At 38.5% G+C, this 12,546-nt stretch overlaps 1 protein-coding gene across 2 annotated transcripts in view; it reads left to right on the top strand.

Moving 5' to 3' along the window:
- Positions 1–12,546, top strand: part of KIF14 (kinesin family member 14) — a 66,919-nt gene that overhangs the window by 42,676 nt on the left and 11,697 nt on the right. For both annotated transcript variants that reach the window (XM_023224763.1, XM_023224762.1), the window contains 3 exons: positions 4,831–4,925; positions 9,739–9,963; positions 10,155–10,342. In XM_023224763.1, the coding sequence (XP_023080531.1) occupies positions 4,831–4,925; positions 9,739–9,963; positions 10,155–10,342 (508 nt within the window). The remainder of the gene's footprint in view (positions 1–4,830; positions 4,926–9,738; positions 9,964–10,154; positions 10,343–12,546) is intronic.

Genomic DNA, 12,546 nt, shown 5'->3' with positions numbered 1-12,546 from the left:
ACGTGGTGAAACCTGGTCTCTACGAAAAATACAAAAAATTAGCCGGGCATGGTGGCAGGCACCTGTACTCCCAGCTACATGGGAGGCTGAGGCAGGAGAATGCTGTGAAACCGGGAGGTGGAGCTTGCACTGAGCCGAGATCGCTCTGCTGCACTCTAGCCTGGGTGATAGAGCAAGACTCCGTCTCAAAAAAAAATTAAAAAATAAAAAAAAAAATTACCCTTTCTCAAGAACTTGGTATATTCTATGATATTTTCTTGTAAGGTACAGAATTTTAAATGCAGTAAACTAGTATGAACTCCACAAAAGAATAAATCATGGTGATAGACAACTTCTATATGTGACAAATGTTGCTTATTAACTCAAAACATAAAAGTCGTCCACGGTGAATAACAGATGCTTTTTAAGGAAAAACTAGTTCTGCATAGACCTCAGATACTTAGATTATAGAGAGGCAAAATGGTATCTTGGAAAGGCCTTGGAGCCAATTTAGCCTCCTAGTTTGGTTTGGTTTTTAAGCAAGTATTTCTTTGATGACTACTGTCTGCCATGCCCTGAGAAAGCAGAGATGAATACAAAATACCCCCTGTCCTGAAAGACCAGGAATTGAGGAAAGTAGAGGCAGGAGCAGTTGACAAAAATCTGAACTGAGGCTAGACAGAAGGATTTTAAATGTAGTGAAGAGGAAAGTGGAGTTTTATACATATTCAGGATGCAGAATCAATAGAATGCAGAGGAGACTGGTTGTGGGGCTGAAGGTGTGAAGGGTGCTAGGATGACTCCTGGTTTTAAATTGGGTGACTGACTAGAGGAAAGTCATGTTGCCTGAAATGGAGCGTTTAAGAGGAGTTTAATTTTGAACATGAAGAATTTGAGATTCTCAGGGGACATCCAGGTGTATATTTGGGTTTAGAACTTTGGTGGATGGAGCTGGAGATTTTTCGGATGTAAGGGTCAATAGTATTTATCTGTCAGCAGAAGCATCATTGTTACTAAGAGCATTTATTATATGCTTACTAAGCCTTATCTCACGTAGTACACACTACAAACCTATGAAGTAGATACTGTCATTACCCTCATTTTACAGATGAAGAAACTGAGAATTTAGAGAGGTTGAGTGACTTGTCGAAAGTCACAGAGCTGATATGAGGAATAGCCGGTACTCAAATCCAAGTCTAGGTGACTCCAAAGCTCCTGATTTTAACTGCTATGCCATATCACCTCTCCATTGTATATGAAAGAGTAGCATCCTTCTGTTTAAGCTAATTGTTTTTTGTTTTCTTAAACTTCATTGCCTTCAGCTGCAGATCAGAATCCATTCGGGTTTCTAAATCGTTTTAGGCCTATGGCATTGTTTTTGACTTGGCTTATTTTAAACTCATTTATGATTTTCCTCAAAGAGATGAAACGATTTTATAGCAGCTTTCCCCCATTATTTCTGCTTTATTGGTCATATGATAACCTCTAAGCTATGGTAAGAAATTGCTAATACATAGCAAGCATTATCTTGAATGAAGTACAAAGCATATCTTTTACACAGAAATGAGCTCGTTGAGCATAGGGAACATGTCTGTATCCCCTATAGTATAGCATAGTAAAAAGGTCACAAGCTCTGATATCAGGGTCCTGGGTTCTAATCCATGCTCAGTGTGGTCATGTACAAGTGACATTACATCCCTAGCCTTCAATTTTCTCGTCTAAAATGAAGACAGTAATATATACCTACTTTACAGGGATTTATTATTAAGATTAAGTGAGGTCCTATGTATAGAGCAGCTGCTGCTCCTGCCACTTCTGCTATGACCACTATGATTGACAACATGGAACTGATGATGGTTATGTTGCAGAGTTGTTATGAGGATTAGAGATAGTGCATATAAAGCACATATTACAGTGGGTGGGCATTCAATAAATGGCAGCTGTGATTATTAGTGGATGTTTAATATATATTGAATAAGATTAAATCTTAGAATACAGAGAAGCTGATTTCTGTCCAGTACCAGTAACAGATGGTAATATTTTCAAGTGATTTGTCTTGAGGACTTGAAAGAGCTGGCTTCTGGCACTGAAGTAAGCTAAATATGGTCCTTAGGTGAAATTGAGTAGATAGGGCTTGAGATATTTAAGCCAACCTAGAGTAACCCAAAAATTTAAACCAGACCAATAAATTCATCAGAGAATGATTTATGAATATCTTTGGATTTTAGGATTACTAATTTTGTATTATTTTTATTATAAACAGCTTTTTTTTTCTTTTCTTTTTGAGACGGAGTCTCGCTCTGTCGTCCAGGCTGGGGTGCAGTGGTGCGATTGCAGCTCACTGCAAGCTCCGCCTCCCAGATTCATGCCATTCTCCTGCCTCAGCCTCCCGAGTGGCTGGGACTACAGGCGCCTGCCACCACGTCCGGCTAATTCTTGTATTTTTAGTAGAGACGGGGTTTCACTGTGTTAGCCAGGATGGTCTCAATTTCTTGACCTTGTGATCCGCCCACCTTGGCCTCCCAAAGTGCTGGGATTATAGGCGTGAGCCACTGCACCCGGCTATAAACAGATTTAAACTTTGTATATTTAGAATTGTAAATCACAATATAACCATTAATAATGAGCATTAAACTTTTAGCCTACTGGGGCCCGGCGTGGTGGCTCTAAAAAAAAAAAAAAAAAAACTTTTAGCCTCTTGTATCTTGGTAATTTACATCATATTTTCTGTTGACTTTTAAGTTAATAATTAGGGAATCAGCAGAAATTTAAAATGTTACCAAAAATCAAAACATCTCAGCGTTTTCTAAGATTTTCAAATTGGGTGTTTTCATTTCATAGAGATATTTTTGGATACTTCTATAATTTAAAAGTATCATATTTTTAAAAAATGAATTGCTCTTAGTCTGAGACCTTGTATATGAAGTTTCAGCCTTGTAAGAATGTTTATGACAGAATTTCAAACTCTGAGAATGCCTGCAGGTAATGGAAACACTGACAGATTCTTAATTATAGAACTTCTACTGGGCAATGATATGCCATAGTCGTTCTGCAATAAAATAGACTGGTTTGGCTGCCTATAAATTTTGATATATACTGTTGACAGTTAAAAGTAAATTTCCCTCTGATGTTAAGTAAAAACTCTTTGAAAGTAATATGACAAGCATTTTACTTGGGTTTAAACATTGTTTAACTATGATATTGTTGCAGGAATAATTGTTTTCCTAGTTTAGACTTGCTGTAATAATATCCTTTTTTCACTGCTAAGTAGAAAAACTAATATTTGAGAATTGATATTTCCTTTCCCTTTTATCAGTCCTATTTCTGTGTTCTTGTAGGAGTTCATAGCAAAAATTTTATATTTGAAACGTTTAGGCTACTAGTGATAGAATGCTTTGGCTTAATAATCTTTTCAACAAATAGTATTTTTCTTTGAGTGGCCAACTGTAGTACAGAGTTGTGTTAGGAAAAAATACTTAAAAGGATCCACTAAATTTAGATCTAGATCACTGCTCTGTTAGTTTCATCGACACAGGAATTAGAATTTGGGTTTAAAAAATTTATAGATGAATGGCAATATGGAGGTAGGCTGCTTTCTCCAGTAGCAGAAAGGGTGGCCTCCATTTTCAAGAAGCAAACAGAAAGAAAGAAAATAATAGCTTAGGCAGCCAAGCAAACTCAAAGCAGAAATTGGGGCATTTTTATAGGCTGAGGAAAAAGAGGTCAGCAAAAAGAACAATTAGAGATAGAAACATTTCTTCCATTTGTGCCACTGCTGCACTTCACAGGTATTATGCTTTGCACACAGTGTAGCAGATACCTACTTACATGTTTATTTACCTAAATCACTTCCCTGTTTAAAATCTTTCCTTGAAACATTGAGTACACATGGATACAAAGAAGTGAATAATAGACACTGGGGCCTATTTGAGGATGGTGGGTGGGAGGAAGGTGAGGATTGAAAAACTCTTTAATACCATCAGGTATTATGCCTGTTACCTGTGTGACAAAATTATCTGTAGACCAAACCCCCACAGCATGAAATTTATCCATGTAACAAACCTGCACGTGTACCCCTTGAACCTAAAATCAAAGTTGAAAGAAAATAAATAAATCCCAACTCGACCACTTAAAAAAATAAGATAAAATCCTTCCCTGGATAATTTGCTCAGGATAAAATCCAAGCTTTATTGACATACAAAGACCACCTCAAGCTGGCCCCTGTGCACCTCCCAGCCTCATCCCTTGGTACTCTGTCTCTTACATCATAGGCCACAGTCCTTCTGAACCTCGTTTGGTTCATTGCATGTACACTACTTTCATTTATCAAGTCTTCCTGTTGCTTGTGTCTGAGACACTATTCCCTGTTTCCCAAGCCTGCCCTCTGTTTGGCTAAGTTTTACTTATCCTTGAGGGTCACTGCTCCAAGGAGGCCCCCTGGCTTCTTGGGCCAGGTCAATTTTTTTTATAGAGTCTACCACAACACTCTATGCCTTCATCACATTCATTACTTTATTGTCATTATTTGCCTAATTTATCTCTTTGGTTCTGGACTTTAAGCCTAGTGAGCCCAGAAACCAGGTTTGCCACATTTTACCACAATATCCAGAGCCTGCAAATAGTAGTGCTCAATAAATATTTATTCTGTTTAATTAACTATCTGCCTAGAACAGTGCCTGTAAATAGTAAAATTCTTGCTCAGTTAACCAAATGAATTTTTCCTTGGATGAAAATTTTTAATGAAAAACACACACATGAATGTCCATTTTCTTTAGAGAACTTATAAATATTCTTAATAATATTATTCCATGTGGTATAGAACTGCTAATCTTATGGTTTGTCTTTTTTCAGGAGCAGGAGTTTGATGAAGAATAGAAGAATTTCTGGTTGTTTACATGACATACAAGTTCACCCAATTAAGAATTTGCATTCTTCACATTCATCAGGTATTTTTTTCTTCACATTTTCTATATGGCAAGAAAAGCATTAAGTCCTTGTTCTACCATTACATTTTTTCTTGTCCTTGTGCAAATCATTTCATTTCCTGGAAGCTTCTGATTCCTCTGTAAAATTCCTTTCCACTTCAAAAATTCTGTGCTCTGTGATTTATTTCAAAACCTTTTAGTAGAATAACTAATTCAAATGTGGAAGATGTGTTTGTTCCAAAATGTATGAGAACATTACTTCCTTACAAGTGAAAAAAGCAAAGTGCAGCGGATTTTATTCTATCATTTTTGTGAGGTATTTTATTCTATCATTTGTGTGAGGAAGAGAAAAAAGAGAAAAATAAAATAAAATACTCGTTGTGTGAGTATTTTATTCTATCATTTGTGTGAGGAAGAGAAAAAAGAAGATGTGGACATAGGTGCTTGTAAATGAATAAGATCTCTCTGGAGAACTACACCAAAACCCCAAAGTGCTGGTGGTACATGGCAGCGTGGGGATGGAGACAGGACAGGAAGGAAGGCACCCTTTTCACTGCATACCCTTTGGTTTCTTCTGAATTTTGCATAATGATTTATGTATCATCTATCCCAAAATTATTTCAATTTTTTAAAAAAAGTTAAGGAATTATTCCTCTAAATATTTTGTACTGATATTTATTATAATGTTATTTTAAAATGTAGGAGGAGAGGATACACTGTAAATTGTGTATGTGTAACTACCAGTAATAATTAACAATTTAAAAATCACTACCTGCTGGGCCAGGCACCTGCATGACCGGTAATCCTAGCACTTTGGGAGGCTGAGGTGGGTGGATCACCTGAGGTTGGGAGTTCTAGACCAGCCTGACCAACATGGAGAAACCCCGTCTCTACTAAAAATACAAAATTAGCAGGGCGTGGCGGCGCACACCTGTAATCCCAGCTACTTGAGAGGCTGAGGCAGGAGACCCACTTGAACCTGGGAGGCAGAAGTTGCAGTGAGCCGAGATGGCGCCACTGCACTCCAGCCTGGGCAACAAGAATGAAACTCCATCAAAAAAAAAAAAAAAATTACTACCTGCTAACAATAGATTACTATGCAACAATAAAAAAGAAGGAATGACTGATTCACACAATAACCTGGACAAATTCCAGAAACATAATGTTGAGTTAAAGAAGCCAGATACAAAAGAGTGTATACTACATGATTCCTTTTATATGAAGTTTAAGGACAGGCAAACTAAACTATGGTGACAAAAGCCAGAGTAGTTTAGAACTGAATAGTGGTTACCTCTGTTGGGAGTTAGTAACCCAGAAGAGGAAACCTGTTGGGATGGAATGGTGGAAATGTTGTATACATTGAACTAAGTGGGGTTTACATATGTACGCATATATAAATCAGCTGTACACTTAAGATATATGCACTTTACAGTACACATATTTAGTAAACAAAAATTTTAAAATAATTATGTAACATAATATCTATTTGATAAAGGTTCTAATAGAATATGAGTAGCCATAAAAGGTATTATATCTCATCTTGACTTAAAATTTTAGAAATTAGGATTTCTTTTAGGAAGATAATTGTGATCCTACTACTTATTTAATCTAAGGTAGATTAAAATATGCTGTGGGTTTTTTATTTACCAGCAAAATAAAAAGATATATATCTGTGGTAGCAACTTATTTATTTGGTATTATCTGAGTAAGATACTTTACAAAAATAATTTTAAGGGAAGTCAGAGATAGAAAAGGTCTTTACTTATTTGCGGTTTTCAAAGACGGAAATGGAAACCCACATGTGAACTTAGTAGGACCCCGTCTAGGCAGCTGTGAGTGGTGGAAGGGGCACCAGGCCTGGGGGTGAGGGGCTGTACCCCAGTGTCTAGCACTTTCTAGCTTTGGGAAGTTGAGCAAGTATCTTAACTTGTAAAATTCAGGGCCATATATTTTATTGTTTTTTTGCAGATATTTCTAAAATGTTTTTGTTGGATTTTAGAATACATTAATACAATTATCTTCTTAAATAGAGAATATATACTTAACTATTCTCGATGACTATACTATAGTCATTATCATCATAATGATACCCTATATCATCATAATGATACCCATAATGATACAGTAGTTACCCTACTGTAGCTTTGGGTTTTGTAGCTTTTCTTTTTTCTCTTTACAAAACCAAACGCTTTTTTTTAAAATTTTTAGTAGCGACAGGGTTCACCATGTTGGCCAGACTGGTCTTGATCTCCCAACCTTGTGATCCACCCGTCTCAGCCTCCCAAAGTGCTGGGATTACAGGCGTGAGCCACCACACCCGGCCTTCTTTTTTTTTTTGAGAGGAGTCTCGCACTGTCGCCTGGGCTGGTGTGCAGTAGTGCCATCTCGGCTTGCTGCAGCCTTCGCCTCCGAGGTTCACACGATTCTCCTGCCTCAGCCTCCCGAGTAGCTAGGATTATAGGTGCCCACCACCACACCCAGCTAGTTTTTTGTATTTTTAGTACAAACAGGGTTTTACTATGTTGGCCAGGTTGGTTTCGAACTCCTGACCTTGTGATCTGCCTGTCTTGGCCTCCCAAAGTGCTGGTGTGAGCCACTGCACCTGGCCTAGAAACCAAACTCTTACCTTTGTTCTAGTTTTTTAATATTGCCCACCCTATGCCTTTATTCTGTCTCCTTTTAGTTTGCTGCTTTTAAACACCTATGAAATGAACCAGAAAACTTAATCTTGTCTATTAAATAAGAATAATTATACTCAATATATTAGGACTCCAGGATAAAGTTATTTCCAGAGGTTCTGAATGAATCTTTCTTTTTTTTTTTTTTTTTTTTGTGAGACGGAGTCTCGCTCTGTTGCCCGGGCTGGAGTGCAGTGGCCGATTCTCAGCTCACTGCAACCTCCACCTCCCGGGTTTACGCCATTCTCCTGCCTCAGCCTCCGGAGCAGCTGGGACTACAGGCGCCCGCCACCTCGCCCGGCTAGTTTTTAGTATTTTTTTAGTAGAGACGGGGTTTCACAGTGTTAGCCAGGATGGTCTCGATCTCCTGACCTCGTGATCCGCCCGTCTCGGCCTCCCAAAGTGCTGGGATTACAGGCTTGAGCCACCGCGCCCGGCCTCTGAATGAATCTTTCAAACTTTTCTTTTATTTCTGGTTTAGACAGTGCTTAGAAGATCCATCTCTCAGAGATGTGCTGTATAAACTGTAGATAATCAGTTGGTTTTAGCCTACCTTGATTGTAATATACCTCAAGGAGAAACTATTGTAAAGTAGAAGTACTGAGACATTATGTTTTTTTTTTGTTTTTGATTTTTGTTTTTGAGATGGAGTTTCGCTCTTTTTGCCCAAACTGGAGTGCAATGGCGCGATCTTGGCTTACTGCAACCTCTGCCTCCCGGGTTCAAGCAATTCTCCTACCTCAGCCTCCCAAGTAGCTGGAATTACAGGCGCCCACCATCATGCCTGGCTAATTTTTTATTTTTAGTAGAGACAGGGTTTCACCGTGTTGGCTTGGCTGGTCTTTAACTCCTGGCCTCAGATGATCTGCCCACCTCGGCCTCCCAAAGTGCTGGGATTACCGGCATGAGCCACTGTGCCCAGCTGAGACATTACTTTTAATATAGTTTATCATATATATGCCTACTTTTCCAGTTTGTGAATCCAATTATATTTCTAAGTTTATCTTATGTAATTGTCATTGTTTTCATCAATTACAGTTCTTTAGGTGTTAGGGAAAATTAATCCCACCAGACATAGTGGCACATGCTTGTAGTCCCACCTACTGTGGAGGCTGAGGCCAAGGGATTGCTTGAGCCCAGGAGTTTGAGACTCAGTATGCTATGATCACGCTTGTGAGTAACCACTGTGTTCCAGCCTGGGCAACAGAGCAAGACACTGTCTCTTTTTTTTTTTGAGATAGAGTCTTGCTCTGTTGCCCAGGCTGGAGTGCAGTGGTGCCATCTCGGCTCACTGCAACCTTCGTCTCCTGGGTTCAAGCAATTCTCCTGCCTCAGCCTCCCAGGTAGCTGGGACCACAGGTGTGTGCCACTACTCCCAGCTAATTTTTTGTATTTTTAGTAGAGATAGGGTTTCACCGTGTTAGCTAGGATGGTCTCGATCTCCTGACCTCGTGATCTGCCAGCCTCGGCCTCCCAAAGTGCTGGCATTACAGGCGTGAGCCACTGTGCCTGGCCCAACCCTGTCTCTTAAAAAAAAAAAAAAGAAAGAAAAGAAAATTAATTCCTACCAAAAAATAAAGAGATTAAACCAATGGTTACGTGGGATATTTGGATTCTCTATAGTCTCATAGCACAGTCAGGGAGCTACTAAATCTATGGATTGATTGATGCTGTTGAAAGGTTCATTGATCCATAAATGGAATTGTGTTTTCACTTTAGCATATAGAAATGAGGCTGAATTGAAATATAAGTATAGCCTACATTGAATTTATTGATCAATGATCCTATAATATGCTTGCATTAAAACATTTGTTTGAAAGTATTATGCCTGAATATTTTTGGAAGAGAAATAGTATATGAGTAACACTTGCAAGCAGCAGAGGGGCAGTTTCTGCAGAATTAACATTATGGAACACGCTGGAAATCAACATAAGCAAGTATAGCATGGAAGATATACTTCCAAGTACAGCATAGCATACAGTGTTACATATACTAATAGTTTTGTTTTTCTAATTTCACAACGAACACAAAAATGCTTTGTTGTTGTAATACATTTAAATAATGCGGAAATACATAAAGTAAGGATCCCATTTTTTAAAAAAAGAAAGTATTATTCCAAAAACAAGGCTTAAAATGGCTATTTTCTGTTGATCTAGGTTTAATGGACAAATCAAGCACCATTTACTCAAATTCAGCAGAGTCATTTCTTCCTGGAATTTGCAAAGAATTGATTGGTTTTTCATTAGATTTTCTTGGACAGAGTTATGATGAAGAAAGAACTGTAGCAGACAGCCTAATGAATAGTTTTCTTAAAATTTATAATGGGCTATTTGCCATTTCCAAGGCTCATGAAGAACAAGATGAAGAAAGTCAAGATAACTGTAAGCAATCCCACTGCTTTTGTTAACTCACATAAATGATTATTTTCTGCACATTGCACTTTGTTTTGAATGATTATTTGGCACATCTGGCATGCATCTTTTAACTATGTTAAATGTTTTAATGATGATCATATATGAGTTCTTTTATTTGGATATTATTTCTTCCAGTAATTTTTCTTCTTCTTTCAAAGTGTTTTCTTCTGATCGAGCAATCCAGTCACTTACCATTCAGACTGCATGTGCTTTTGAGCAGCTAGTAGTGTTAATGAAACACTGGCTGAGTGATATACTGCCTTGTACCACCAACATAGCAAGACTTGAGGATGAATTGAGACAAGAAGTTAAAAAACTGGGAGGCTACTTACAGTTATTTTTGCAGGTAAATTGATTATTTGCTTATTATCATTTGAAGGATTCATTTAATAATTATTTATTGACTTTCTACTGTCTGTATCTTCCCCAATATTAGCTCTGTATGATTTTCAAAAGTACGTTCTGTTTTGAAGTCCTGAGACTGTAGATGTCTATAATTGATTTATTGAACAAAGACTTAACATGGCTCTCTATGTACGAGTAGTTCTAAGTGATTTACAAATATTAACTCATTTAATCCTTATAACAACCCCAGCAGTGGGCACTGTTGTTATCACCGTCTTGTAGATGAGGAAATGGAGGCACAGGGAAAATAAATATACCATCCAGTGTTACCTAACTAGTAAATGACTGAGTTGGACTTGGACCCAGGCAGTCTTGGGCGCAGTTCGTGCTCTACCATTATACCATGCTGGCCCTCAATAAGGGATGCTGGGAAGAGAGACGGAGTCTTGCTCAGGGTATGGGATTGGGTTTCAGCTCAGGCTCAATTGGCCACAGTCCTGCTGACACAGCGACAAGGAAATAATTTTGTTTTCCTGCTTATCTTGTATCAGATAAGATTAGGTTTGGCTGTAAGAAGTAGTAAGATGAAAGCTTATTCTCTCTCACATAAAATCTAGATGTAGACACGGTGGCTGTGATCCACAGAGTCCTCTGGATCCAGGCTCCTCCCAGTGATCCCTTCCGCCATGCCCAAAGTGTAGCCCCTGATTTCATGACCCACCATGGAGGAGCCCCATCTGAGCTCAGCACAGCAGGGTAGAAGGAGTGGTGAGAAGGATAGGGCGAAGTTCGCCTTCTTTTTTGTTTTTTTGTTTTTTTTTTTGAGATAGAGTCTCACTCTTGTCACCAAGGTTGGAGTGCAGTGACGCGATCTCGGCTCACTGCAACCTCCGCTCCCAGGTTCAAGCGATTCTCCTGCCTCAGCCTCTCGAGTAGCTGGGATTACAAGCACCCACCACCATGCTTGGCTAATTTTTGTATTTTTAGTAGAGATGAGGTTCCACCATCTTGGCAAGACTAGTCTCGAACTCCTGTCCTCAGGTAATCTGCTCCCCTCAGCCTCCCAAAGTGCTGAGATTACAGGCGTGAGCCACCATGCCTGGCTGAAGTTTGCCTTCTTTTAAGGGAGGTTTCTGGATATCACCATATGATACATCTATGTATATATCTTTGGCTAGAATTTTATCATTTGACTACATCTAGCTGCAAGTATCATGAGGAAATTTATTTTTTAAAAAAGTTCTGGACACCTATATGCCAAGCCAAAAATCAAGGGATCTATGGAAGAAGTGGAAAATTGATATTGGAGAATACTTAGTCATCTACCATATTAACAAATTCCTTCATAAAAATTCATTGAATGTACAAAAGGAGCAGATAAGGAAATAATGGTCGAGTATGGTGGCTCATGCCTGTAATCCTAGGACTTTGGGAGGATCAATTAAGCCTAGGAGTTTGAGAGGAGCCTGGGCAACATAGTGAATAATAACAAGTATCCAACTTGTTAGATACTTTGTCTCTAAAAAAATTTAAAAATCTGCCAGCTGTGGTGCCCAGCTACTTGGGAGGCTGAGGTGGGAAGATTGCTTGAGCCCAGGAGTTCGAGGCTACAATGAGCCATGATTGCACCACTGCACTCCAGCCTGGATGACAGAGTGAGACCATGTCTCAATAATAATAACAAAAAATAAACAATTTTAAAAAAGAAAATACTAAGAGGGTTAGATTTCACTTTTATAGAAGGATAATTAGACCGTGTAATAAAATGTTCTAGAACACTTGAACTAATTTTATGTTATAGTGCCCATCAAAAGACTTTCCACATTCTATTATTGCGGTAGAATTTTTGTTGTGTCAAATACTTCCTGAATGGGCTGTTTACTGGCTGGGATTTGGAAATCTTGAACTGATCTAACTAGTAAACTTGAAATCAGATGATTGTTTTTAATGTCCGTTGTTCTCTCTCAGGAGGATTTTCTAGGTCTCCCCGAGACTTGGTTAGGCACCTGTCTTATTTGCTTCTCTAGTAACCCTGAACTTCACCCGTTACGACTTTTAATATAACATACTATTTATAAACCTGTACATCTCAATGGACAGTTAGCGCTGAGAAGGTAGAGGACAGTGGGTGTCTTTTTTCACAAGGCCCCATTATGTGATTGATAGATGTTCAGTTGGATACTTGTTATTGAATGAATTATAAAT

The sequence above is a fragment of the Piliocolobus tephrosceles genome, chromosome 1 (assembly GCF_002776525.5).
Source record: "Piliocolobus tephrosceles isolate RC106 chromosome 1, ASM277652v3, whole genome shotgun sequence".
Taxonomy (NCBI): domain Eukaryota; kingdom Metazoa; phylum Chordata; class Mammalia; order Primates; family Cercopithecidae; genus Piliocolobus; species Piliocolobus tephrosceles.
Note: the sequence above shows the minus strand (reverse complement) of the source record. Positions and strands in the feature narration are given on the sequence as shown.